Source organism: Lissotriton vulgaris, chromosome 1_1 (genome assembly GCF_964263255.1).
Source record: "Lissotriton vulgaris chromosome 1_1, aLisVul1.2, whole genome shotgun sequence".
Lineage (NCBI taxonomy): Eukaryota > Metazoa > Chordata > Amphibia > Caudata > Salamandridae > Lissotriton > Lissotriton vulgaris.
In genome coordinates this window covers 1,932,259,520-1,932,280,986 of record NC_141685.1, presented here as the reverse complement: position 1 = coordinate 1,932,280,986, position 21,467 = coordinate 1,932,259,520, and the positions used below count along the sequence as shown (strand labels likewise).

The window sequence follows — 21,467 nt, the reverse complement described above, 5'->3', positions numbered from 1 at the left end:
AAGACTCACCCCAGTTACCCCCCGACAATGGTACCTTTAGCATGCCTGAATTCTCCATTTTTTGCCAAGAAATGGAGTCATAACAATCGCAGGTCAGAGCTGGGTCGTGCTCTTTGGCCTTCCTAAAAATATTGTCATAGCAAAACCACTGATTGCCCTCGTATGATTGAGAATACTCCATGATACGTGTCTGATATATGGGCAACTCGGGCAACAACTCAGGCCTTCGTTCCCCCATAATTGAGGTGAATATGCCAAACGCCCTGCCCCAGGTACCTATGTTCTCATCAACCTTAAAGGCGGCCATTTTGGCGCGCCAAACACTCGGATGCAGAAGCTCTTTTTGGCCCTTCACATGTTCGATCTCGTAATGGTCGGTAAGCAAAGAAAACATGTTCACATACTTATCAGCCCAAATCTTTTCCTTAACTTCGAGTGGAACATGCTGGGCCACTTTCTCCCTTCGTGAGGGTACAGACCCCTCCCCCGCAATCGGCAATAGCCGCTTACCTGAACTAGGAGCTGTACTTGCTGCCGAACCCGTGCCCGCTGCGATCTCACCCACCGGAACCTGTGGGGGAACAGAAGATGGTGCCTTCGCAGCCTCTCTAGATTCTCGCAATTGCCTCATTACTGCCCTGGCGTCGTCTGCCGTGGTGCCCTCACTTTCTTTTCCCAACCACGCTGCCAGTTGTGCAGCCAACTCGGGAGGCATATCTTCCCCTTTCGTGGGGGTGACTACAACGGGGATCGGTCGCCCCTCCTTCGGAACCGTGATTGGCTCCTCTATCGGTGCATCGGGAACCGGGGCCTCCCCCCCAAGTGCCCCCCTCTTGGACCTCTTGCCTCTCCCGCTGGGGACTACTCCCGGCAATGCTGGTCCGACGATTCGCTTCGGGCCTCCAACCCCGTTCATTGCCGCCATCTGCTTTTTCATCTCGGCCATGTCCTTTACAAGCATGCGGAGCATCTGATCGGTACCGACCCGTTTTCCGACTTTCTTGCCCGGCATTCTCCAACGAAGATATCTGAAAGAACAAGAACAAAATTACAACGCTCAAAATTGGCTCTTCGTTCCGTCTCGAGCTCACGTGCAGCGGGGAGGTGCAGCTTCAGAGCACAGGAACAAGAGGATGCTTCCTTGGCTTGTTGCTCCTTTTATCCGTCTTCGGGCGGGCGTAAACCCGCCTCCGCCCGCCTCCGGGGGCGTGGCTGGCGGCTTCAGTGTCTAGGACAACCCACTCCAGGGCGGGAAAAAGCGCGCCCCGGCTACGCCGCTTCGGGCATACCAACCGAGACTCGCCTCCCGCCCAAGATGGCCTCCCGGGGGGATCGGGGTACTCCACCATACGTTCGGGGGGACCGAGTGGTCGCCCCTTTCCAGTCTTTCTGGTCACAAGTCTGGAATCAGATTAACACTTTTTGACACTAAAATACCCCTCTCACATATTGCAGTTTTCTTAGGGAGTTTATCTACGGATTGGGAACATATATCACCCCACATCAAAATCATTGATTTCCTTTTAGCAGTTGCATTTCAATAAATTACCAGACTTTGGAAGGACTTTTCTAAACTGTCTTTTCAGGAATGGTGGTATGCAGTCTGTTAGAACCACAGACCTGATACAGCACATATTTACCCTATTTCAATTGCTATTACGCTTTCTATTTTATGGTGCCCCATCACCAATTTAATAGATCCTCAAGCTAGGTCCTCATCCTATCGTCTTCCCATTACAGGTGAGGTTTAAAAATCTCCTTGACATTCTTATGTTTTTTTCTAATTGTAATGGTACGTCTTTTATCACCCTCAGTAAGATGAAAGGCTAAGTGAATCTCCAAGGATTCGAATCTCTGTACCTGTGGTCAAACATAGATTATTTTATCGGGTGCATTAGTCCTTTGAGCCAGTACTCCTGGCTACCCTACATCCTTTAGCCCACTTCCTGCTGACACTTGTTAGCGACAAAGCTCTGATTTGTAAGGTCCATCGGTCGGTAGTTCTTCCATTCCAATTGCTTGCTTTGCATTCTGGGACTTGTAACTCTAATTTGGTAATGGGATAAACAGGACAAGAACTCCAAAAATGCCAAACAAAACACCTGGACTCAATGAGGTACTCATTCATGATGCTAGGAAGCTTGAGAGCTTTTTGTTGATTGTTAAACTATTCCCATTGTGGTTGTGACAGGTCTTTGGATTCAGTTGGTCTCCGTATGTACTCAGTGGTGTGACTATTTGACACACAGACGAGGAACAATTTCACAGTATTCCCACCTGTCTCAGGTGTTTTATCTACTACCGTCTCTGGTCTACATGCTCACAGCCAGAATTTATGAACACCAACCCGGTTTCCTTAGAGCACAGTCACCCTGGGAGAAGCCCAGCTCTAAATACAAGTCATCTTATGAGGGGAGCACTGTCTGGTTTTGATGTAGAAGTTGATGTAGAGCATAATACTCGTATTCAGTAGCCTCTTTGCATGTGAGTCATGAAAGGGTGGTGTCATGCAAGATTGTGGCTACAGATTCGATGTGCTTAAGAAACACCTAAGTCTTTAAATATTCATTTTGACATAAACCCTAATCCCCAACATATGTGTAAAAATGCCTTTAAACAATATTCATATAAAGTCCGGCCCTTTCGGATTTGCCTTTGCGTTAACTGCAGAAATGTTACGTTTCCAAGCTTTCTGGTTTACATGTCCATGTGTAAGTGTCCCATTAGGTCCAGGTTTTTTTCTTTAAATGCTCGTACTAAATATATAGTGGGATAACCGGACTAGGAGTATCTCTAGGCAAACAAACCTGCCCTGTTAAAGCCACTCATATGTGAACCTCAGAAACTTCAGAGAACCTGATCGATAGATGAGGCCAGTAACCAAGTAAATTTGTGTTTTTAACCTCTCTCTACTTCTGACCAAAGTTATTGGTACTGTGATTTAGAATAAACAAATTTCCACACTTACAGAATTTTCTTTGGAGGTGATAGCCCAAAGCAGCTGCTGCAAAGTAGTCTTTAAGCCATATTATTTATGATTAATGCTACTGGCCAAATAAGTGCACCATTTCTCACAGTGTTTGCTACAAGTTACACTGGACAGTGCTCTTCATACTATAAGTTTTGACCTACGTTAATGTCAAGTGTGCTTTAGAATGCTGCATTTCCCGCAATTTACAAAAATTCCTCGAGAAGACCTCCCTCTGTGTAAAACTGTAGTTGTGCAAGGGCATAGATCTCACTCTTTGTGGTTTCAAAAGTTGACCAGTATGCTTCTGGCTGCCGTCAGGGTACTGGTTGGTTCGAGACTACACTTTGAGAACATGCTCTGGCTGAGCACTAGCGTTAACGCTTTCTCACACTCACTCCACTGCTTCCCATAAAAAAAACGGGTTATTCAGAATGCTGCTGCTGGGTTGATGACTCTTAATTCAAAATCCATCTTGCCACTGTTCTTGTGAGGAAATCTAACTTTCAGCGATCTTCTCCAGAACTTCTATCAACTTCTTCTTCCAAGTGTTTGACAGCCTTCAGCAAGCATTCGGACGCAATGACGAGAAAAAAGAATCTAAAGAGGGCGACCAAAGGTTGGCGTTTCCGGGGGTGGCACAGTGACGTCACTAGGGGACACCAAATGGAGGTATGTCGACACCCACCAAGAGCATAAAATAAAGGTAGAAAAAGGACTAAGAAGTTGGGGAGAATTCAGGACCCAATTACTTGATAGCGGAATAATGCACAGCTTCTGAATCTAGAAAATTCTTCAAGCTGCAAAACTACACAGACCGGTAACAACTATACATTATGGTGAGGGCTGCGTACCATACACACTGCACGATTCATGGGTCAGCCTGTTTCTGAAAAGAAACTCATTTGTTGCCATCTACCAATGGCGCCACTTTGAACAAACTCACTGCTACTTCAAGTGTCTAACTTTCGCATGAAAAGGAAAAGGGTGCCGTCTATTTTTTAGGTCTCGGCTAAAAGACGCGCGTAAGCGCGTCTCCGCCGAGATCTTATGTCAGGGACGATGCTTCCCAGGAGACAGCCTTGGTCACGCGCATTGCCTCAAGGAGGCGATTTCCGCTGGCCACGCGCTCGCGAACGCGCTCAGCTGCTGTCTCCTGGGAAGCAGTTACACCACACGCGCATGCGCAGAAACAGCGACAGACACACACGAGCGCTCATGCACGCACGCACCCACACATACAGCGAACCCAGCGTCGCATGCATACACACACACACACACACGTGCACCGAGCATCCCCCCCCACCCCTCCGTTGTCGCACCCCTCCCCTCCGCCGTCGCACCCCGCCCCCCACCCCTCCGCCGTCGCGCACACACACACGCAGACATACAGGCATTCTCTCCCCCCCCCCCCCCCCCCCCCGCTCCGCTCACCGGTCAAAGGCCCTCCGGACACGCAGACATACAGAGCAGAGTCATACATGCAGAGTAGTGAGTGCAGAGTAGTGAGTGCAGAGTAGTGAGTGCAGAGTAGTGAGTGCAGAGTAGTGAGTGCAGAGTGCAGAGTAGTGAGTGCAGAGTAGTGAGTGCAGAGTAGTGAGTGTGCAGAGTAGTGAGTGTGCAGAGTAGTGAGTGTGCAGAGTAGTGAGTGTGCAGAGTAGTGAGTGTGCAGAGTAGTGAGTGTGCAGAGTAGTGAGTGTGCAGAGTAGTGAGTGTGCAGAGTAGTGAGTGTGCAGAGTAGTGAGTGTGCAGAGTAGTGAGTGTGCAGAGTAGTGAGTGTGCAGAGTAGTGAGTGTGCAGAGTAGTGAGTGTGCAGAGCAGTGAGTGCAGGTGCAGAGTGGTGTGTATTGGCAATGTAAATGACAATGCCATTTATTTATGATTTAAAGAAAAAAAAGAAATGTCATGAGCAATGCCAATTGCTCTACCTTTAATGATGCCGAGACCATTGCATTGCAAATGCTTGTTTTGTGTTGTATCCCAAGCAGTAGAAATCTCTGCTGTGTCATCTGAAAGCTGTCACTGATTTGTTGCGGTTTAAGAAAAATCTCAGCCATGGAGCAGTTAGGGAACGTGTGCTCAACAAATAAGATAAAATACATGTCATCTACTGCAGTTAATGCGTTGTTACAGATACCCTTTCTCAACAAGGTTCACAACTCCGTCTGTGTTGCAAAAAATGCTTTGTTTATAGTAGCACAGAAACACACCAGCTTTGACTGCAGATTTACTTTGCCAAAGCTGAGTTGAGGTTTTAACTCAGTCGTTCAAGATACACTGAAAACGAAGAAAGGGGGTGTAAAGCAGAAATGAATTGGGTTACATTCAACTATCAGGTTTACATGGCCCGCGCTGTTTTCAGAAAGCTATTGAAGCCTTTATAGAGTTGCAAGATCTCAATATAGTATGTCTCACATGGATTCATCATGGAATTGTTTTCATTTTCTATCCTTTTTAATACAACTGCTACTGGATCTGGCATTCCGGTACCAGGTGTGATGCAAACAACATTTCTTCCCATAGCACTAGGTACATCGTGCCTCCTTAACGCTTTATTAACGCCTATATTCACATATCTAAGGATAGGTTTGATACTGATTTACAAGCTGTAAAACAATTGTGCACTGACGCTATTTTATTTTCACAAAGAAAAGCCCTCCTGCTGCCGTGTGTTGTCTTTGTTAGAGGGAGATGTACTTGTTGCAAACTGTTTTAATGAGCAATTGCTTGCCGCCGTTCTTTGTTGTTGATATTTGATTATGAAGGTACCGGTGCCCTTGCATTTCTTTTTCCACTACTGTAAAAGCTCCGCTTTGTACAAGTACATGAGAGAAGTAGCCTGCGCGCATTGTAACCTTTGAAAGGGGTCCTGGGTGCACCTGGTTGCATGCCAGAAATGTTCTGCATATCTTAGGTGACCGCAGACCTACGGGCTTCTCACCAGCGCACAATCAAAACCCAAAAGCAAATTCCAAGCCTTTTCTTGTCCGTGGTACCAGCATTCCTCTTTTTGTTCCTTTCTTTTTTTAATGAATAAAAGGAGATCACTCGATAGGCCTGTAAAGAGATCTGTTGGATTCTATTACTAGGATAGTGTTTAGCACTTAATTGATTTCACAGTGAACTCAAACTCTCTGGGTCCCCAATTGAGCGAATGCTAATTGAGTAGTGCACAACAGCATCACTTAGAATGCCGAAGAACATCTGCGATTTGCAAATCCAGGGATTATTTTCAAATCGGGAGTTGCACAGTGTACAGGGAATAACAGAAGGCACCTGGACATCAACGTTGTTGATCCCATCTGATCGTGTTTGAAAGAATTAACACGAATCCACACTCCAGTCATCTACATGCCTGTAACAAGCAACAGATGAATTTTATAGTCTTGTAGACCAGAAGAATACAAATCTTTCATGTGGATATGCTAGGTCGTTTACCGTCCTCCTTCCAAGCAGCTTTGTGGTTTCGGGGTGAATGCTTACCTGCACAAATTCCTTGAACTGCAACTTTCACATATCATCTGAACAGAATTTAATGTTACCTTCACAATTCTAGAAAAAAAAATTCGACCACCTTTGCCCTAACCCTCTATATGCGTTAGGCAACACAGCATACTTGAGGACGCAAGGCCTGGGAGGACAGTGAATTTTTTTAAGAACCAGGTGTTGAGCCTAACAACAAAATTAGACGTGCCTCAACTGGATAAAAAAAGTCTTAACAACCTCAGTTTACACGCTTTTTCTTGTTCTCTGTCATGATGTAAGGCTTTTTTCACTTCAGAAGCGATTTGGCTCCCATCATAAGACTTTCATGAATCAGTCGCTGAGTAGATAATGATGAAACACTCCGCCTCCGCATTGGAGTCCAAGGGTACCAGCTTTCCGTTCACTTACACAGTACTCCTTGAGCGTTAATGGGAGGGCAAAGGGAGATTGTATTGGTTCTCCTGCTTTACCTTATTGACGTCTGCTCCGACTGGCGATCTTGCTGGCATGGAGTTGAGCGTGAGGTCTTCCTTGCCTTTTCTCTTGCCTTGGTTTCTTTGGTCCATGGGGTTTTCTAAGTAAATGTTTTTTTCCTTACTGCTAGTTATTCCTGCTTGAGTCGCTCAGGTTCTTTTTAGCCTTGTTGAAGACGGACTTAAGAGACCTTGATTTATGCGAGATCAGGTTTGGAAATTAAAACATTAGCTGTTATTACTGTATCTTCCTCCCCCTCCTACAAACAGTATTGCTTCCACCTCCCTAGGTAAGAAGCGGGAGAACTCGGAGATGCTACTGAATTGGTTTGTGTGGAAGCTAGACGCAGATTCCTGCATGAGTGTGGGTTGCAATTTGGTATTAAAAACCAATGCTTGATACTAAGCAGCTATCGCTAGTTATATTTTACATAGAAGCTCCATTTACACTGCTGGGGTGTTGCACAGTAACAGGGTTTTGCCTTATATGTGTCTTGTATCTACATTTGTGGTCATTGTATTTACGGATATTTATAGAGTTAATATTTTCACCAGGTAACAATGCACATCGTTAGCGTTGTAGCCAAGGCAGGGGACTTTGAAGATACTTTAGTCTTAGCCAGCCTTCAGGGTACAAGTGATATGTAACCATACTTATTATGAAACTAAACGCAACATGTAGTATTCCTTTAAGAGAAAATCTGCATTCGATTTTTAGATGATGATGAAATGGACATTGAAACTAGCCATGTAGGAAAGAACACCGATTTCATAGTCTTATTCCTTGTGTTGGGGCTTTATTTGTTCAGGGAAGTTAAGATGATACTTGGGTAGTGGGAGGCATACGATTTTATGGAGCAGTCAATTTGCAGCCAGATGGTTTAGCATTTTTGGGGTGTAAGGCTCCAAAACCTTCCAGATTAAAGTTGGTGTGCCAAATGTGAATTTGGGTGTCTCTTCAGTTCTATAGAACTTTTTGTTGAATTGAAGTGAAGGCGGGCACCCGCAATGATTTTCAGAGGGGAGAAAGACATTCTTTTAGACAGTGGATTTCAGCGGCAAAAGAGGCTGAAGCTATTTGAATGTTATGAGCATATGAGGTTGCTTCTGCTCCATTATTGGTGAAAAGATTAAACTTTGGTGTACACTAAACTTCACTGTAAGTTTCAGGGTACTGGAAGTGCCCATGTGGATGTATTAATGATTAGAAAGAAGCAAACCATTAAAGCCCAATGCTACTGGATTTCATGTCTGTTTAGAAGAGGGTGTGGCAAGTGTGTCAAAGACTGGTGAGAGATCTTTAGAACCAGGAGACCTCTACAACGTTGATCTTATATTTCATATTGGCACCCTATTGTAGGTCCAGGGAACATCGTGCACCTTACCTACATAGTCCCCCCTTCGTTTCATTTGAACAAGCCTTATCCAGTCATAACTCCTAATAAGGACATACTGCCTTATAGGGACTGAACACTTAATAAGGACTGACGCCTTTTATGGGCTAAACCTTTCACCTACTTCCATGCTGCGGGAGGGTTCTTCCCAATCGATGTTACTAAGACGTCATCCTTAGTGAATATGAATAATTTGAGAATGATATCCCGGTCTATACTTCCTCTCCTATCCACGCACCAGGTTTAATCCCCAACATCATTCTCATACTACACAATAGCTAACACACACATGGACTGTATAAATATATCAGTAAGGAGGAGGGACCGAGACTTCACACTGACCAGAGACGCTGCGGCTCCGACATCCAATCGCTTCAGCTGACAGTGGTCTGACCATCCCTTGCGGGGTGTCCAATCCGAGTCCAGGATGAAGTCCCCCACTCTCACTATTTCAGGTAATGGGGCTCAACTGAAACCTAGTGGGATTCTTGACTCTTAGGCTTAGGCTCTTTCGCACCTACTCACTGCTAGGTACACTTAGGTACATCTAGACAGGCATCATAAGAGTACGCAGTATCTTTTATAAATGCATTTTATATTCATGTATCAGTTTGACTATTTGCAAAATGGTACAACTGTACTATTCCTTTTTATTCACTGTACTGCTGATCTGATATCTCTGCTACTGTAACAGTTGTAGCAGCGCATATATTTTGCACTAGAAGAACGGTACAATAAATTCTTATTGTAAACATGCTTGACTGTTTCTTCTGTGTTTCTCCCTGAAAGCAAATGAGCACGCACATGTGACTGGGTGAAAAGTAGTTTATTGTTTCCACGAGTCCGAGGAATCAGGGTTTGTTGTGTTGTGAGGTTGCCAAAAACTAATCTCTCTGATAAAAGGAGATTGGAGTGGCACTGTGAGCTAGCTAATGCAAAAATAGGCTAACATACTCAGAGGGAGTGTACAGAGTCAGTTTGCCACCAGACCCACAGTATATGTTATCCAATACAGCGCAGGTCCTGCATGAAGGGTACTATAGGAACTACACTACATGGCACCACCAATGTTTGTTACTTATTAAACAATAGAGTCTGAGTAGCTCAGCCGTGCTTATTCTCAGAGACCCCTACTTACAAAAAACAAAAAAAGTCTGTAGTGAGTGGGCACAAAACTCCGCCACAGCTGAGTAGGCGAGACATCCTATTTATTGGCTGTTGGTTAATCAAGCTTGAAGGAATTTTCCCAAATTGTGCATAAAACTTTAACTTAAAATTCCTTGGACAGTTATTCCATGTCTTAAACATGTCTAACGAAGAAGGAGCCTTAAACCCAATAAACCAGGCACTTAATCAGTCTGAAGTAGACTATGTCAATGCAATACAGATTGAACCCATTGTAAGATATACTCTGACAGTTAAACTACTCAAAAAGAGGAGGTGTCATAATATGCGTGATAGAGGCACACAGAGATTTCCAAACAGAGGTAATCTACTCATGGCTACATTCTCAGCAGCAAATGCCGTTGCAGAAACTTTTGATTATTACACATGAAGAAACTCCAGCAGTCTATTAGCTAGCTTGTAAAGCACCTGATTACTCCAACGCAGTGTCCCCTCGCTAGAACATCAAATGAAAACTCAGCGACAGTCCTGACCAAGCGACATTCCTGCGCATTGGCTGACAGAACAATAAAATGCAGAAATATTACTTCCGTCCACCAGACATGTTGGAATAGCCACGTTTTAAAGTTTTTTTGAAACAGAGACTATGAGACGCACGTCCTAAGATCCGCAGGGAGGTCATTACATGCCTTAGCAGCCAGGAAGCCAAAGGATCTCCCTCCAGCTCGAACCTTCTGTACCCTGGGCACAATCACCCTGGCAGAGCCAAGCGATCTCAGATCCCATGCAGGCCGATAAGCTGTAAGAAAGTGGAGCAGGAATCGCGGCCCCTTCTGACTAAGGATCCTATGACCAAAGCATGAGGCCTTAAAAGTAACTCCGGCCCAAATTAGGAGCCTATGAAGTTTCTTGAAAGCTTCCCCCACCGAAACCCGCCTAGTGGTGTTCAAGATCAACCGGGCTGCAGCATTTTGTCCCTTCTGCAAGAGGTTCACGTTTCTAGCAGTTAACCCTAGGCACACAATATTGCAATAATCAAGGGGAGATGTAACAAGAGCCTGTACAATAGTTCTTTTAGCATCAAGTGGGAGAAGGTCCAAAATTTTGCATAGCATTTTAAGGATGCCAACGCAGGCTCCGGCCATAGCAGTATTTTGCTCAGAGAAGTACAGATTTTCATTGAACCACACTCCCAGGTTTATCACCTTTGATTTCGGTGCCTGAGTGGGCCCGATTTCCTCCGGCCACCAATGCTGTGAACAGAGGGAGGGCTGTTTTCCAAAAACCATCACCTCTGTCTTCCCTGCATTCAGCTGAAGGCAGCTGTATCTCATCCAGTCCGCTAGCTCCCCCAAGCAAACCTTAAAATCTAATGCCATTCCAGATTCCTTTTTCTCCAGAGTCACAACCAGCTGAGTGTCATCAGCATATGACACCAGCTTTAGCCCATGCCGCAACACAATATCCGCCAGAGGACGCATATAGATATTAAACAGGGAGGGCTAAGAGCCGAACCCTGTGGCACCCCCTGCGACAGAGGACAGGCTCTGGACTTAAATGGATATTGCAGAACCTGGAAGGATCTGTTCTGCAATAAGGTTGTCATCCATTCCCAGGTGGCGCCATCGCCCCCGCAGCCTCTCAAGCAGGAGGCCGGGGGACACCGTGTCGAATGCAGCTCTTCGGTCAAGAAGGATCATAGCAATAGTCCTTCCCTCCTCTGCAGCAATTCTCAGCACTTCTGCTGCCAGGAGAAGGGCTGACTCTGTGCTATGGAGTGGCCTGAAGCCAGACTGGGTATTGTGAAGAACCCGTCTCTCTTCCAGAAACATAGATAATTGTCCATTGAGATGTTTCTCTGCAATTTTTGCTACATAGGAGAGCAAAGAGATCGGTCTCAAATTTTCAGGGAGAGCAGGATCCAAGTATGATTTCTTCAGCAAAAGGACCACCATAGCGTGTTTCCAATTACTGGGAACCTGCCCCGTACCAAAGGACATGTTCAGCAGTGAAGTGAGAACCGAGGCAATAGCATTCTTCCCTTGCTGCAAGAATTTTGGGGAAACCGGGTCCAACAGTGACCCTGATTTCAGTACTTCCATCAGTCTTAGAGCCTCACTTTCCTTAGGAGGTTGAAAAACAAACGTATCCTTGGTCCAGGGGGCTTCTACAACAGGAGCGGGGACAAAATTCCTGCTACTTTCCGGAAAGGTGACATATATTTTATCTATCTTGCCCATAAAATAGTCAGCAACCTTATTACAGTGATCTATAGAAGCAGGGAGTGCAACAGTCACCCGTTTCAGAGAGAACAGTTGTTTCACAACCAGAAAGATGTTCTTGGTGGAATTTTTAGCTAACTCAATTTGTTCTGTATAATATTCCCTCCATACTCTCCTAATCTCACGGTGGTAGAACTTTAAAGCCCCTAGATACTTCTGCCTATTTTCCTCCAGGTAATTCATCCTCCACTGGCGTTCAAGGTGCTTACAACCGGATTTCAATTGTGCCAGTTCTTCTGAAAACCATTTCGCAAAAGCTGTCAAACACGTGCTTTTACATGGTTTTAGTGGTATCAGGGAGTCCACAGCCTCCAAGGTCCATCAGGATATTACGTTATCAGCTATCTGGGTGTCAACTCCTAAATCAGGTATACTTCAGGCCAGTGCCTCCTCAGAGGACTCCTGAGTTAACGCGACCCATTTCCGAACCATCATGGGCTCAAAGCACTTTCCCTGCTTGCAGAGGACCTTACCAGGGGTCATAATCCTGAAAGACAGGATATAATGGTCAGAACAGGCTACAGGAACTGGTAACGCAGCATCTACCTGTGTATAATTCGTAAATATATTATCTAACTTACGGCCCCTATTGTGTGTGGGAGTATGGACCAATTGATTAAGGCCCATTGCCTGGAGTCCTAGGATCAGCACCACATATTCTTTACTTTCCTTACCTTCTAAATGAAGAAAAAGATCACCCAAGAGAATGATATTAGGGTAGCGAATAGCATAAAGGGATAGAAATTTCAAAAAGCTAATCAATAAAGGCTCTCCTCGGGCCAGGGGGTCTAGAAATAAAAAGCCCTACAATCGATTTTGTGCTAGTGATCGGTAGTTTATCCCTTTTAAGCTGACGTTCTTTCCTGGATATCACAGCAAGCTCCCCCCGATTCCCCCCCCCCCCCCCCCCCCCTCCCCGACCAGACCTATCCACTCTAAGGATAGCATAGCCGTTGAGTAGGGTATCAAGGATATCCAGGGCATACGTATCATAAGCCAGGTTTCAACTAGAAATAGCCCAAACTGTTTTTGGTCCCTAAGAAGATCATAGGTTTCTAAACTGTGTTTGTCAGCAGAAAGCCACAGTTCTTACAATCCCTTCGCCCGATATCAGCTACCATAGAGTGTAGACAAACTGTGTCCCCAAGACTTCTAATGGCCAACAATTGCTCAGAAGCGTACACATTCCTAAGCTTGGCAAAAACACCTGGCGCCATCCAATCGCGGACGGGCTTGCCTTAGACGCGTCTTCAGTGCGCCAGCAGCGCGCCCGCTTTGTGTGTCCGCGTGTGTCCGTGTGATCGAACTCATTTCGAACTGTGATTTGTGGAACTTTACAACAAAAACCATATTTCAAGAGAATTTTTTTTCTCTTTCCTTGTTTTTTAGACTGTTTTTAAATGATATTTAACGTTTTTAGAAACATTTTAAACGACTCATTGATAATCTTATGCACTGACACCGTTATAAATGTGTATCTCAAATTGTGTATTATTATTGTTGAGTATTAGGTGGAGTCGGTGTTAAATTTCATATTGGTACCCTAATATTGGTCCAGGGAACATTGTACACCTTCCCTACATCATCTCCCCTTCATTTCATATGAACGAGCCTTATAAGGTCATTACTCCTAATAAGGACATACTGCCTTATAGGGACTGAACACCTTATAAGGACTGATGCCTTTTATGGGCTAAACCTTTCACCTACTTCCATGCTGACGGAGGGTTTCTTCCCAATCGAAATTGCTAAGACGTCATCCTTAGTGCATATGAATAATTAATGAGAACGGGTATACTTCACCTTTCCTATCCACGCACAAGGTTTAATCCTCAACATCATCCTCATACTAAACAATAGCTAACACACGTACATGCACTGTATAAATACAGCACCTCATGCTATCAGTAAGGAGGAGGGAACGGGACTTCACACCAACACACTGACCAGAGACGCTGCTGCTCTGACATGCAAACGCTCCAGCTGACAGTGGTCTGACTATCTCTTGCGGGGTGTCCAATTCGAGTCCAGGATGAAGTCCCACATTCTCACTATTTCAGGTAATTGGGTTTGACTAAATTTTAGCGGGATCATTGGCGCTTAGGCTCTTTCGTACCTACTCACATGCTAGGTACACTTAGGTACATCAAGACAGGCATCCAGACCCACAGAATATGTTATCCAAAAACAGCGCAGGTTCTGCATGAAGGGTACTTTAGGAGCTATACTACAAATGTTTGCAGTTTCTGTGCTGCATAGGGGGTTCAGCAATAACAAGTGATATGTAATTTGTATAATTTGTCTTGCCGTTGTGTAGCCACAAATTTTTCAGTTGTTTTCTAGAGAAATGGAAGGAGCATGAATAATCTATAGTTGGTGAAGTTGCTAGGGTCCAGTTTATCCTCCTATGGGACAACTGCTTCCTTTTTAAAAAACAAAAAAACCTAGATTACAAAAAAACCTGATCTCATTAATCTGCTGTGACCACAAGCACCTTGGTGCAGCCAATCTTGGCAGACTCTTTTGGCTGAATTAAGTTGCATTTACTAACACTAAATGTCTACATTAAAATCGCTGGCATATTCTAGTATGCTGCTGTTGGTACAGACTGCATTGTTAGAACATGTTAATGACTGGATAATTCTGCATCAATACATGACCAGTGCACAGTGAAATAATTACTTCATGCACGTACATACTCCCATTTCTAAGGGTACATACCTACAATGGGGTTTGAGAAAATAAACTAGAGTACCGGAGATAACCACCCCTTCTTCACAAATTATGTCCATCCTCTGGCCATCTGCAGCAAAGTGATGTATTCCCTGTTCTAAAAAAAAGCGATAGCAGAAGATTTGAGGCTTATCTTCAAATACTCGTGGGGTAAATTCTCCTGGGAGTGCAAGGCAACCTGAGCTGCTTTGTGTTTTATAGTGCTACTCTTACAAAAAATGTTGCAAATGTCCAAGGGGATTACCCTTTCCTGTCTACTATGGGACTTCTGTCCTTTACTAGAGAATACAAGCCATGCAACACCAACCCTGATTTTCTTTTTCCTTACTTGAATCTGAAATTTTGCACTTTAAAGGCGTAGTCAGTGAATTTAGCAGATTTGGAATTTCATCTAGGAGGAGGGGACAGCTAACACTGTGAGAGCATTCCAGATAAAGAGTATTTTCAAAATGGTTTTTAAAAGCAAAGAAAAATTGCCACTGCTTAATATGAAAATTAGGGGGGTTGTTCTGGCAAGATATCCACTCCCTGATATTTACCTGCAACCACGTGGACTTCTTGAGTATGGTGGTAGGGTTTTAAAAAAAATTCAGAATCCAGGTATTTAAAATAAAAACACTATAATGTAGCTTTTAGATTAGACTTAAATATTAAAGAAAAAATATAGCTACAAAATAGTCACTCACTTAATGGGTGAAAACTTTGTCTGTACGTCTAATTTGTTTTTTAAAATATTTTTATGACCTTTCATGTAAGTTCAACAGCAGAATTAGATGACAAAGACCGGCAGCCAATCCACCTTTCTCCGTGGCCTAGTCATTTTTTTAGTTTTGTGGTACCTTCACTTTATTTCCTACCACCTCCGTATTGAAAATCGAGACACAATGGAACTTTCATAGGAACTTTCCTAGATGTCGCTTTTCTCTCCTTTGTAAGTCTGAAGCAATTATGGTAGCAGAAGTTGACATTTGGCTTCTCGTTTTGCCTCTAATGCAGTTCCTAATTATTGGTTCATATATAGAAATAGTTTGCTTCGAAGTCTGCCACTTTACTGGTTTGAGAATTTTCATATTCAGAACATAATTATCTGCCTACTTGCTTGCACTGACAAACATTAGCCTATCTCTCCTCCGGAATCTTCTTCCGCTTTATATCCACTGGAGAAATAGCTTTGTTCTTGTACATAGTCAGTGGATCAACCTCTGCTCTTAGTTTGGTTTCTTCAAACGCAATGCACCCAGTATATGTCTACTGCTCTCCATCATATACCCCCCCTAGTAATGTTTTGGTAGTGCCGCACATTAATAAGATAGGCCTTCCCTGTCTAGGTGGCCTAGCTGTGGAGTCCCTTTTGTGCATTTCATCTGAGATTGATGATCACCTTCCATTTTCCTGAATGCTTAACAGCTGGTTGAGTCCTAGTTTTCTGAGAAACCATATCTCTAATTGTTTTGCAGAGTATCCGCACCAAGAAGCCACGTCAGTGTCGGTGCTTCAAACACTTTAGGATTTAATATAACTGGATTTTTTGATCTTCGACATTGATGCTCAAACTATGCCAAGTTAAAAGTTGCTAGTTTGTGATCATTTAATGAGGGTCAAATAGACAGACATAGTGGACCATTGCATGAGGTCTGGAAACCCATATCTGATATTTCTCAAATCACCATTCGGGATTGAAACCTTTGACTTGACTACCCCTTAATAAATCACAGAGAATCCCTGGGTCCTGATGTATCATCTAGTTATGTTGTCAAATGTCTGTGTACCCCCTAATGCTGGATTGTTTGTAGGCAAATGATTGAGTTGTGATCCAGCGGAAGTGGTGTACAATTCGTGGGCATAGACATGTGTTGCCCAACATACCATAAACTCAAACCTCAGTAAAGAAATTCACAACAACACAGAGTCTGGCCCATAGAAACTCTATTACAACGTACAAATCATGAGGTCCTCCAATAGATCTTTGTAAGAGCTAATAGGGACTCAGATAATTAGAGAAGGAAGTCATTTCTTCATGAGCACCTGTAATGAAGAAATGCCTATCTAACAACTATAATCAATAACCATATCTTATCTATAAGATCAATAAAAATGACAAACTCAGAATAGTTATCAAGGCACTTTTATCTAAACGTTAAGATGAATGGTCAATACTCAAAAGTACTTTAGAATTTTCATTACTTGGTTAATCAATTGAATACAGGTAAAATCACAACACAGTTACAGTTCAAAGTAAAATACATCACAAATCAAATAACTGGTGTGAGGGGAGAGCGAAAGAGAAAGAATATGCATTACAATTTCAGGAGTCGTTCAGACCAAAGTTCAGTTGTCGATACACAAAAATGGACTAAAGCACAGAGTGCAGTTGGCTGATTAGCTAGCCCTTCAGCAAGAGGTTTAGTCTGCCCAACTTCACCAGCTGATGAAGTAGATGGTGAAACTTCAGGAGAGTTCACTCCAGGATAGTCAGAATTTAGACTGACAGCATGTCATGCCCAAGAATTGCAAGTAAAATAGCGGCACACGTCCTTTTCCCACAAAGCAATTATCCCTCAAAATGTCCACGGTTCCAGCCCAAAAAGTATCTTTTACAAAATGTTGCATGATTCTATTGGTTGAGCACGATGGTGTGATTCTGGAATGATCATTCTCCAGTTCAAATCATCTTCAAACCAGATGTAATACCTTTGTTCTCTGTCTATGGTTTCTAAGAATGTACAATATTAATTTCTCCTCGGAAATAGGAAGCACACTTGTAACATAACATGTCCATGTGCTCACTTCTGAGTTAGCTTGCAACAAGGTTGACACAAATAATTCATAGAGAGAGGATATTCAGACTGTAAGAAAGAAACTTCAGTGATAATACTTGTAACTAGATCAACCAAGTCTGCATTTTATTCTTATTCAAAGGAAATAATGAAGGACAAAATGCATTTCTCTAAGGCCTACAATGGAAAGACATAATACATTTTGAGTCCTACTTGGGGAAACTACAAAAATCTGCATTTTCTAAGGAAAACGTGCTAACGTTAAAACATTTGAGAAACATGAATGCATAAGAAAACTAAATTCTGATTTATGTTTGAAAAAACATATCAAGTCTCATTACAATAGAGCAATCCTTTCAAATCATATTTTGTTAGAAACCCACCAACTGCATTATTATTTATCAGATTATTATCATAACACATTGTTGTTTTTCTCTCTCTTATCGTATGTCTCAACTTCACCAGTTTGCAACCTTTTCTGCATGCTTTTACAATGCAGTTTAAAAACTCTGTGCTCAAGGAGATCCAATGTTAGTCATGTATTTCTAAGTATGTTTCAGTAATTCACACGCATTTTGACCAAGCAAACTTTTTCTTAAATAATCATGCTTCATCAGTTTTTTTACTCCAAGGCGAACCCAAGTTTAAGTGCAATTCATGTCTAGCCATAAGCATAGTGATACACAAATACCACCAGTTAAAAATGGATATTAGGTTTTCTTTTAAAACTGGAATAATGGTATGTATTTTTTGTTTACATGTAGGAAACATCAAAGACGGTTTCAAACCGCTATAAAAGGTAAGAAAGTCCTATTCTTTCCGTATTTTCAATTGTACTGACGTACCCAATCTAACTTGAATGTATTGCTTATATAGAATTGATTTCACTTTTAGGTATGATATTCTTCCGTTCAAGATCCCGTAATATTTTTGTAGGGCTTGCACTGCTGTAGGAAAACAAACCACTTCACACATGCAAGAATAGTACCCTATAGAATATTATTCAGATTCGGGTAGATCTGAAGGGAAGTACAAAACTTTATGAAATCTGAAATTCCGATCTAGAAACATGCTCTTCGAAAACTAAGCATCCAGACTATAAGAGCAAATGTAGCTTTCAGTATCTGCAGTACCCATCCCCTTCCATCTGGATTATTGTGAAATATTGGACCTTCGTCATTGGTAAGCACCTTTTCTTCTGCATATTAAGCAAGTGTGATCCCGTTGATGGCAACGTGCTTCCTGCTTCTCTGTGATACACACACACACCTTGTAATTCTAACAGCTTCTGCCAAACAAATAACATGCACGTATTTTGGTTCAGCCTCTATTCTCTTGCGCTAAAAACCACATGCTACATCTCCTTAAAAGTGAGTGCTAACCAGGGCTTTAAGTGGGCTGGGTCTGTCCGGGTCTGGGAACCTGCAGTTATTTTCAGGAGGCCTCGAAATGGGTCTCTATTGGGCTCTGTTTTCAGGCCTACCAAAGGTAGTCAATTTTTTTTTCTAGGACTACAGTGAGACCATGCACATTGATGTGCGCATGCTCATTTTGCTCGCTACTGAGTAGTAGAGGTCAAGGCATGAGGTCATGCCAGGTGAGTCGCGTTGTAGGGGAGGGGAAATCCTTTAAAGAGAGCCATTTTCTCTCAGGATTTCCCTTCTCTTATAACAGGGCAGGAGCAATGTCGTCGTGGTGCCAGCCTTGACATCATGGGATGATTTGTAGAGAGACCACCACAGGCAGCCTGCTCCAGCACAACCCTGCTCTGATCTTTCACACCGAGTCAAGGCTGCAGTGTAATCCAGCAACAAAGAAGCGCAGAGAGAGGAATTAGTCTGTGTGATCCTGCCCCAGCCCTAACAACTCCAGGAAGTTAGAAGTTGAAATCGACCTACACATTAGGGAGGTACTCCTCTTCTAAACGTTACTAATGCTTATTGAAAATAAAAGTTTAGCATTTGTATAGTAACATAAATAATGTGATTTTATGTTTCATCGTGTTAGACCAGTATTCTTTGCAATATTTTATTAAATGTATCCATAAAGACAAAATTGGAGAGGGATTTATATTTTTGCTCATTCTGGGGGAGTAGCAGACAAATACAGCAAACATTATTCTGCACACAGCAGTCGACTGGTTCCATGTCATGAGGGTAAATTCAGCCACTCTGGATTTTTTTTAAATGTACAACACTCTGAAAGGTGGGACTTGCAGGCAAATGTTTTATCGGCGAAAAAGCTACTACAGATCCAGGCACGCTTTGTTCAAATTGATAAAAATCCAGCACCGGTTCAAAGTAGGCCTGGGCGAAGCACTACGCTACGCTCGCATAGTTTGCGAAATTTGCGTAATTTCGTACTACACGAGCTGCAAGTAGCACAGTGCGAACACGCGTTGCGCAGCGGCAATTTTTTGCTTGCTCGCGGTCCTCGACGTCAAGTTGGCGACCGCGAGCAAGCAAACTGACATCCTGGCGAGACTTTAAGTTGCCGATCGCGAGCGTGGAAAATAAACCTCCCTGCGAGATTCTCAACGCGGGGAGGTCTGTGTTCTCATTGCGAGTGGTCGCGTATGCTCGCGACCGCTCGCGATGAGAAACTACCAGTCCGCGTTGAGAAAGCTGCCACTCGAGGAAAAATCTCCTTGAGCGGCAGAAAACTACAGCTCGCACTGTGCAAGATGCCGTTTTCAATGATTGCACATTGCCAGATGTTTGTCCACACTGTGAATCATTGAAAACGGCATCTTACATAGTGCGAACATGCTACTACGCAGTTCGCGTAGTGCTAAGTGTAGCTCGCGAAGTGCACTTCGCGTAGCTTTGTGAAGCACTACTTCGCAAACTACGCCCAGCCCTAGTTCAAAGTCAAATTAGTAACCTGGGGCAAATCTGGCAATTTTCATGCCTAGTGTGTGCTTAAGGAAATGAAGAGCTCCTGGTCAGTGCTATTGTTTTTAAAACACTTTCAGACTTGTTCGAGACAGTAGTATATAGATGTTCAAAGTTAACTTGTACCTTTAATTGGGCGACTATTCTGGTATGCCTGTCGTGGTTATTCCCCGTCACAAATTGGGTTTTGTAAACCTGGTGTATTCGAAAGAGAACTGAGCATTTCCCAAGTTGTTCAGTGCTGTGAGGTAAAGGGATGGCAATGCCCGGGTAGCCTTATTCTAAGGAGTGAGGTAGAAGGGTAGCAATTCCTAGGAGCATTCTGTGTTGCATGTAGTGATGCAGTGAAGCAGAAGAATGGCAGTGTTGAGGGTTATCTGAGTAGTGATGCAGTTAGGTAGAATATAACTTACACTATGCATTGATGCAGTATGGTAGATGGGTGGCAGTGCCTCAGGATATTCTTTATACTGTGCAGTGATATAAAAATGTATGATTTTCTTAAGCGCACGGTGCTAGTGGTCTTGATTTAGAACACGCCCCTACTTGGATAGGCCACACCCCTTTACGAGGTTTGCCCCGCCCCTTTTAAGCACCCCCAGTTTTTCCCCCACTTTAAGCCCTGGTGTTAACCCCAACACAACTGAGTCAAAAACCAGTCTGGTAGGGAAACCTTTATTTAGTCTGAGCCTGGGCTACGAAATCACAGGGAAGCCATGCAAATGGCGACTATACAAGTGCTAATAAACAACAACTCCCCATTGAAGCTGAGCGGCTGGAAAAGTCCGTGAATGGTGGCTGTATTCGTCACACTTGTCGGGGAAACTAGCACAATCGGGACTTGGGTTTCAGTTAATGTTTAATCAACATTTCAGTTCCAAAACGGAATTACAATTTCAGCCAAGCTGTGGTGCGCATACTTTTTGGTTTATATATTTCTATCTATCTATCTATCTATCTATCTATCTATCTATCTATCTATCTATCTATCTATCTATCTATCTATCTATCTATCTATCTATCTATCTATCTATCTATCTATATATATCAAACAATCGAGTTGTCCTCTTGAAGAAAGCCTCACACATGAAAGTAAGTATCAGCGTTTAATAGGTGACAGCTGCCGCTTCAAGGGAACATCACTTCATACAAGGTAATGAGTCTTCTTGGGCCCAACGCGTTTCGTGCTCATCAGCACTCAGTCATGGGCAGACTCGCAAAGCAAGCGCACAGCAATCCCTGCACCTATGTTCACTCGTAACCCCACCCCCGTAGGCAACGGCAATGCCTTCTGGTCTTGGATGTGCAGGGCAGTTTTCCTCTTATGAGTTGCTC

General features: G+C 43.3%; 1 protein-coding gene across 1 annotated transcript in view; it reads left to right on the top strand.

Moving 5' to 3' along the window:
- The window catches only part of PAWR (pro-apoptotic WT1 regulator), a 344,709-nt gene that overhangs the window by 280,462 nt on the left and 42,780 nt on the right, over positions 1 to 21,467 (top strand). The window contains exon 4 of the mRNA XM_086919590.1: positions 18,003 to 18,037. Within this exon, the coding sequence (XP_086775716.1) occupies positions 18,003 to 18,037 (35 nt within the window). The remainder of the gene's footprint in view (positions 1 to 18,002; positions 18,038 to 21,467) is intronic.